This window comes from Protomyctophum bolini, assembly GCF_963924005.1.
Source record: "Protomyctophum bolini genome assembly, chromosome: 13".
Classification (NCBI taxonomy): Eukaryota; Metazoa; Chordata; class Actinopteri; order Myctophiformes; family Myctophidae; genus Protomyctophum; species Protomyctophum bolini.
The window spans coordinates 6,872,109-6,880,440 of NC_137874.1; the positions used below are offsets into that span (position 1 = coordinate 6,872,109).

The following is an 8,332-nucleotide window of genomic DNA, read 5'->3' on the forward strand; positions in this document are numbered from 1 at the left end:
ACAGACCCATTCTCTGGAATGTGTCCACTCAGCATATTTGCATTATTGAATCATAGGAGCACTGTCTGCCAGTGAGAGGCCACTATTCTGCATGCAATTCCTTTTTTTTTCAATTCATTGAACAAATATACAACATTAAGCACTTTATTGTTAACTGGGGGGCGGGGGGGGGGGGGGGGGCATGACAATTGTATGTGGCATTCAATGTAAGATCGTCAAACTTTTTCGAAAAAAGTTTTAAGTTTCTAAAAATGTTCTACACATTTTTCAAAATAGGACTTAGTGGTTAAGTGACTCCATGAAGTGCCAGCCATTAGCCGTCTCCTTTAGTAGCTTACCGGTATAATCACCATACCCCACTTACTATGAATGACAATATTACTGCTCGTGTTCGTGTATCCAAGCTGAGCTTGTAGCTCGGCTGTTTTCTGCAAAGAGGTTTGGTGTAAGGGGGATTCTCGGGGTGAAAAGGAGCATATCAAGTACTAAGTATTTAAAGGACAACTTTAGGTTTTTTCAACCAAGGTTCATGTTTTAGGTTGTTATTAGAGAAAGTAAAAGATGAGTGTTAATCTTTTTTCATTTGCTTCTTTCTTTCGTTTTAGGGATTTTAGCTCTTTTTGACAGGGGGGGGGGGGCATTCGAACATGGGGCTAAATATGTATTTGTTTACAAAATATTATGGCGATTTATTATTTTATTATTTACTATAGTCCTACTAGACCCCAGGAAATCTGGCCACAGAAGATCACAGGATCTACTGAATGTGAAGGTAGCCTACTGGGGGGAAGCCACACTGTGTCATAGACTCAATATGTCAGTTTGACACATTCAGTAGATTGCGTGATCTTTTGTGGCAAGATGTAATTTCTTGGGGTCTAGTACGACTATAGTAAATAAAAAAATAGCTATAAAATGTTGTCAAAAAATTCATATTTAGCCCCCGAAAGAAAGAAAGCAGCAAATGAAGAAAAATGAACACTCATCTTTTTCTTTCTCTAATAACAACCTAAAACGTGAGCCTTGGTTGAAAAAAAACTAAAGTTGTCCTTTAAGGTTTAAGTGGTTAAATGTCTGACTCTGAGATGAACAAAAAAAACATAAATTTATGCAACACTGATATAGTCAAAAAAAAGTTGTAAACAATGTAGTGGGGGTCCCTGTTTCATCTCTCTCTCAGCTAAGGGGTCCTTTCCTTACCCCTGTTCTATAGCATGCAGCCTAGGATGAGGAGGCTTGGTACAGTATATGGTTACGTCTAGGGAAGGCAGTGCACGTCTCGTACCAAAATAGTTCACTGTGACCTTATAACCCAGTCATAAACACTGCTTCATCTGGCGAGGGACTATATGGATTGCCCTGCAATAATTGCCTTGTTACTTTACAATGTTTCAATGTTCCACATTTTTACATCCTCACATTATTGCACAAATTGTGTAAACTGTGTGGAGACAAAACCCCACAGAAACAACAATGCCATTATACAGTTATGAAGGAAATAACTGATTTCTTTCCCTCATTTCAAGTAAATAGGTTGTAAACAAAAACAATGCATGCATCAGACAGCATAGTCTTTTATGCGTTATTGATGGAATCTAGACCTAGACCTTTAGATCATCCAGCCTGATTTTATTATTGCTGTGCTTGCTTGATTCACTGCATCGGCGCATTTGGTTGTCAAAGGGCGCGTCAAAGACCGGACTGGATGTTTTCTTCTCCTTTTTGTCCTCTCCCTCCGGTTTACATTTCCTCTCGACTGCCAGGTTGTCTCTGTTCTGCTTGTAAGCCACTTTGCTGTTGTAGGGGCTGTATGCGGAGTTTGGCTCTGGCATGCTGACGTACTTGGCGTCCGCGGGGAAGGTTTCGGTGACTGCAGGGTGACCGGAAAAGTAGTTGTAGCTCGGGACAAAGGGCATGACCGGCTCGCTCGCTGCCTTTGAAATCTCCCTCGTGGCATGGGACCGTCTGTAGCGGAGGCCCGCGCGACACTTGGTGAAACCCAGGTGGTACATCTCTATAAGGTTGAGCAGCAGAGAGAGGCAGGCCACCGCCAGCATGAAAATGATGAAGATGGTTTTCTCTGTAGGCCGAGAGATGTAGCAGTTGACCAAGTTCGTGCAAGGGTAGCGGTCACATTTGTACATGGGTTCAAGCTTGAACCCGTACAGTAGGTATTGAGCCACAATGAAGCCCACCTCCAACACGGTCTTGAAAATGATATTGAGCACGTAGGTTCGTAGCAGAGCCCCTCTGAGCATCACGTGGCCCGTGTCGTCCTTGACCGGCTTCTTGACTTTGCCCGCGGGCAGCAGCTGGTGCTGCTTCTCGAGCGCCTTCTCCTTCTCTTTGGCCTTGTCCTCCATCCGCACCAGGTGCAGGATGTGTCCGAGGTAGATGAGCGTGGGAGTGGAGACGAAGATGATCTGCAGCACCCAGAAGCGGGTGTGGGAGATGGGGAAGGTCCTGTCGTAGCACACGTTCTGACAACCGGGCGTCTTGGTGTCGCACGTGAAGCCCGACTGTTCGTCCCCCCACACCTTCTCGGCGGCGGCTCCCAGCACCATCATGCGGAAGATGAAGAGCACCGTCAGCCACACTTTACCCACGACAGTGGAGTGCGTCTGAACATTGTCCAGCAACTTCGACAAAATGTCCCAGTCACCCATGGTGGCTCACACGTCGTGTATACTGTAGTTTTTATCTGGAGAGACACCTGCAAGAAGAAAGAACGAAAATATATAATTGACAGTATAAGAAAACAACTATACTTGAACAAAAATAGTGCCCGTGTTATACTGAAAGTGGTCAGGCTTGGGATATTTTACACTCTTATCACAGACCGTATAAGCTACCCTGCAGAATCCATGGATATTTAACTCTGAATCTTTCCATTCTTGCACTCCAAGATAAATAAAACACTCAGTTTTGCAGTGTTTCTTACATTACACTTGCAGTAAGTGAACGGTCCAGTCAGACCGTACAGATTAATTTGGCTTACAGACCTTTCCTGTACCTGTACAATTATGTTAAAAAGTTATCTGTTGAACATCGGTCAAAAGACCCTCCACAACCAGTAAGAATTACAAATGCATTCATACTTTTTATGCAGTCACTAACTATTGTATACACTGATTAGTAATTAGAACCTGGTTACTTTTTTGACTAATCTGTGAGTGATAATTTTGCACCACTTATACCATGCTGTAAGTCTTGAGATGCAACAGCTCCCAGCAAGTTGTAGCTTACTTTCCTTACAGAACTTGGTTTCTAGTTCATATTTAGTTGCTGGAGACCACTGGACTAGACTATCTTTCATCATGGTGATGGTGCATGTGTTGTACAATATGTTCATACAGTCATTTTGTTTTTATTCTTGCCCTCTATAATGCTTGTTGGTACAAACTCTTTTTTAAAGTGCTCTATAAATAAACTTGACATGACTTGACTTGTAGTCGTAGGGATATGATTCCCAAGCTGACAGCCATTATAGTATATATTTCCATCATGGACTTTAAGGAGTCTTTCTGCTCACACTACTGAATGATTGAGCCAGGCATTTGATGATGATGGGTGACTTGGATTTCACGTTTGAATTAATACATATTTACAGTACAGGTACTGTACTGCAGCTTACTAAATTACAAGGCAGATTTTATATGGCATGTGAAAGTAGCATAGCACAGTTGCAGTATCTTTAATTTTAGACCTACCTGACAAAGTTCATCTCCAAAAAGTGGAGCTCTCCTGTCCACTCTGATATCTTTCCCTTCTGGATTGGCGATGATATAATGTAGTAGCTCTAAAGTTCAAATATAATCACAACTAGCTGGCTTTAACTTTCAACTAGTCGAGGTCCCTTATACTCTGACCCCAGTGAATGGCTACTCTATGAGATAGCCCAACTAGAACCCATGTGTGTACCTCTGTCAGTGTGCCAGTGAGGATGGAGGTAACTCCTGGGGAGAGAAGCGTGCTAAAGTGGCGTGTCTTCACATTTGACAGGCAGCCCTGCAGTCCAATAAGGACGAGGGATAGTCTTTCATGTCTAAACTCTAAATATAATTCAGGGAGTGGCTATGCTGTCATGGTGTTGTGCGGTTTGGTGAGATGGCCTTTGACTATCCGGTTAGCGATATGGTGGGGATTATTTGGCATGTACTCTTGAGTTGACTATTGATAGACTGACAGGAATTTCAAAGTGTGCTGATGGTTATATTGTCAACAGATGATATATGCTTGCAACAGGGTGAACAAAAATGTAACACTTGACATTTGACAACATAGGGAAATCAATTGTCTAACTTCTTCATTTAGAGAATCACCATGCACATTGCCAGGCGAAATAAGAAAACGACAATGACACGGATGATCGCATAAAATCACAATTCATTTTAATATTGCTAGTCTTTCAAGTAATGCATCCTATACAGTCTAGCACGCAAATAAATTGTAGGCATTCCAAGCTGTAGTTGAGTATGACTTATGAGGTGGTGAATATAGTCCACTTCAAACACCGGTGCAGTACGTGGGGCCGACTCCACTTGGGAGTCTGACACGGAGACATTGTAATTCCAAAATGATTTATTTGATCAGAATAAAGTCAGCCTCTTCCTTACTGACTCTGAGCTTGCAGTGACACCAAAACAGTTGCCTGAATTGACCAAATGACCACCTATGTGCCAGAAAAAGAGAAATGCCCTCGTGTTTGCCCTCGGCAGCTGTCCAACCTGAATCAACCTCACTTGACACAGTAACCCCCTCACATGACCAAGGCTATTGATAACCTCTAGAGAACTTAATTAGTTGGACTGTTTGAGTATATTTTACAGGTGGCAATATGTCACAGGATCTCTTATGTGTTTCTATTGCACAATTCCACTGGGTAAAAAAACTAACCCAGATGCACATTTAGGCTTCATCTGGTTTAGTTCAGTGGAACATTGGGGTGATCATGATATATTTCTATTTTATGATATATATCACTGACAACATCTAGTAAAAAAAAGTTCTCCAATGTACTTTCTTTCATACCGTCATAATACTTTAGGCACAGTAGTAGTATAATAGAAAATATCATTAATTCACATTACCTGTAATATATTGTATGTAATGGACTCCAAAGATATATATTGTTGGAATTGTCTTCCTGAATGTTTGAAATCTTCTCTAAGTATGAGGATAATTACCAAACTAAATAGGCGTTCTTAAAAAATGCGAAAAAGATGATGTCTGAAGTCCAGATGATATTTTTCTGTGGCAGGCTATTGCTTCTTTAATTTCGGTTTGAAAGCAGACATCAATGTAAAAATACATTGTTTTTGTATTTTGTATTTTTTTTACATTGGTTCAAAATGTAAAATGTTGTTTATGAAGCAGAATAATATAATCCTTAAAAAATTGCTAGGAATTCAAATGGGGTTAGCAAATAGGTTACATTTAATTTGTTTGCGGTTTAAGGCAAATGCAAGACATTTAATGTCATGATTGATATACTGTAAGCATTAATAATATAAATATTAACTGTTTAAGTTACAATAGTCTCCACATTGAATTAAAACATGTTCTGTAGATTTGGCCTTATTCATATATTATGTTCATAAATAACTAATTGTAATAATGTAAGAGAACCAAAGCCAACTCAATTATAATATTATTGTAAGCCATTTTTAATGACCGTTTAACATATTGTTAAACTGTATGAAATGTCTTACAATACTTGTTATCAGAAACAATAGTGATCGTAGATGTTGCTTCAGACATGGTAATGATAAATTATTATTTTTAAGCACTATACTATTTAAATGTATATAATAATATAAGTGCTAAAAAGTAATACATTAAAATATAAATGTTTCCCCTTTCGTTGTTGTTGGCGTATCAGCCAAGTATGTGTGCACATACCTGGTCCTCTAGGTTGAAACCATCCTAACTATTAGGAACGGTCGGCAACTATTGAACAGCAGCAGTTAGGGTTCATTTTTTGCTCAAGGACACTTTGACACTAAGCCAGGAGGAGCCGGGGATCGAACCTCCTGAGCCACTTGACTACACCAAAATAACACTAAAACCTATATCTGAAGTGTGGTTACAACACTTGATTTACAGATGCACTGTACAATTGTGCCATCTTTCACATGGTGCACACTAACAAACATGTAGTTTATTAAAAAATAACTAATAACAAATTAACAATTACAAGAAAAAAAGAAAACAATACTGTAGCCAGTTCAATGTTGAGTTGAATCAGGTGATCTCACTTTCTATTTTTGAGTGCTGAACATATGAATGTTCAATTTATCAAGTGGATATTCAATGGCAATTGTTATATATTATACGTAAAATCTACATTTCTCCCAAGATAAAGTTACCTGGATGGATGTACAGTAATTCCATTAGTCTTAGGTGGCATTTTCATGTCCTTTAGTGCCAGTACTGAGTCGCATGTTTGTTAGAAAGAGCAGAGTTTTTGGGAGATCCAAGCCCCCATGGTTGAATCTCCAGCATTGTGCACGTGCCTGCCCCAAGCCTTCCCAACCAAGAAGACCACTTCTGCAATATTGAGCACAATACAAACACCTGAAACAGCCAGCATGAACACAGTGAATACGGTCTTCTCCGTAGGCCTCGATACGAAGCAGTCCACCGTGTTCGGGCAGGGGTACGAGTCACACTTCACCAGCCGGATCATCTTGTAGCCCGGGTAGATCATATAAAACAGATACATGAAGATGACTTCAAAGGTGATGCGAAACATCAGGCTGATGACGTACGTCCACCAGAGAGCACCTGTGATTTTCATCTTCTGAGTCTTAATCTGCTCCAGCTCTTTGGGACTGGCGCGTCCAGACAGTTTATGGAGCTTCTTTTCAATGTGGCGCCGGTGAGCCACGTGCATCGCCACCAGCAGGGCCGGGGTGGACACCAGGATCAGCTGGAGTGCCCACAGGCGGATGTGGGAGATTGGGAAGAAGTGGTCATAGCAGACGCTGTTGCAGCCGGGCTGCTGGGTGTTGCAGGTGAAGCCAGACTTCTCATCGCCCCACACGCTCTCCGCCGCGACCACGAGAACCAAGATACGGAAAATGAAGAGGACAGACAGCCAGATGCGACCTATGCCTGTAGAGTGTCTGTTTACACCACTTATGACGGCATAAAACGATGCCCAGTTCATCTTCGGTTCTGGGTCTGAAAGACAAAGACATAACAACTGGTCACATAATTGTGTCGAACAGATTCCGCTTTTAAAATCGTCATCTAATTATATCACTGTGCAATGATTATGTTCCTTGCCTAACGGGAAGATGCACCTTTACATCAAACCCAATATATGAGCTGAAGATTTCCCAGTCAGAATCAATTTATAGCTCGTGGGAAATAGTTTTCCCCAATAAGTTTGAACTCCTTTGTGCTATAGTCATCATTTCCCTGCATGGTCCCAAACATGGCTTGGCACCATTCCCGCTATAGAAATGTACAGTTGGAGTTGTTACCGGGCTCAGCGGGTGGTGTAAGAGGCATAGGAGGCAGCCAGGGTGGAGGTCAACGTTTGCCCACTGGTTTAGCATGGATGTGAATCCAGAGGAGAAGCAAACCTCTCTGTGCCCTCTGGGGTTGGCGGGCCACTTAAGAATGCCAGACTATGATCTGGCATAATGCATCATGTGACCTGGCTTTCACCAGTAGCGGGGACGGGAGCCATGAAATTAATTTTGACATCAGCGGCGACCTTTGTAGTCTCTTCTATAATTCATCTCCATTGTTTGGCCCGATGTCATCGAGCATGTGAGATGGTTGAGATCCGCGTGCGCTAGATAAGCCCACTACTTCTACAGCGTGAACTAGACAATGAATATAGCATAGCACAGACCAATGCACACAAACATTTAAACATGCTGTATCAACGGAAGAAATATGGAAGTTTGGACTAAGTGAGAACTAAAAAGGCAAACAATGTGTATATCACTTTAATTTGGTGATCTATTTGAAATATTGTGGCAACACATTTTTATGTATATATGCTATAACAAGATCTATAAAATTAAGAAAATGTCCAAACATCTTACAGAAATAAGAGACTTGCTAAATATTGTTGATTCAAGTGAACTGACAGAAGCAGACCATTAGTAGGGCATACATAACACAACAATATTGAAACATAGAAAGTTAACTATAATTTCTATAGCTTGATGTTCTAGTTACCTTACCTTCAGATGTAGTTAAAGAATATCATGCCCAGAAATATTTACGTCGACATTAGCAGCAGGTTTTGTTTTCATTAGTGTCTGGTAAAGAAAGCATTAGACCATGACTTTGCATTGCTAATTTCTTCTCA

General features: G+C 41.0%; 2 protein-coding genes across 2 annotated transcripts; both read right to left on the reverse strand.

Moving 5' to 3' along the window:
- Positions 1 to 1,071: 1,071 nt before the first annotated feature.
- Positions 1,072 to 3,852, reverse strand: gja2 (gap junction protein, alpha 2). Its single transcript, XM_080779722.1, has 2 exons — positions 3,711 to 3,852; positions 1,072 to 2,713 (listed from the first exon to the last, which is right to left on the reverse strand). Exon 2 carries the CDS (start codon positions 2,664 to 2,666, stop codon positions 1,602 to 1,604), a length of 1,065 nt encoding a protein of 354 aa, XP_080635848.1. The 5' UTR covers positions 2,667 to 2,713; positions 3,711 to 3,852; the 3' UTR covers positions 1,072 to 1,601.
- Positions 3,853 to 5,048: 1,196 nt separating this feature from the next.
- Positions 5,049 to 8,332, reverse strand: gjb1a (gap junction protein beta 1a). Its single transcript, XM_080780011.1, has 2 exons — positions 8,205 to 8,332; positions 5,049 to 7,185 (listed from the first exon to the last, which is right to left on the reverse strand). The coding sequence occupies exon 2, from the start codon at positions 7,169 to 7,171 to the stop codon at positions 6,449 to 6,451; it is 723 nt and encodes a 240-aa protein (XP_080636137.1). The 5' UTR covers positions 7,172 to 7,185; positions 8,205 to 8,332; the 3' UTR covers positions 5,049 to 6,448.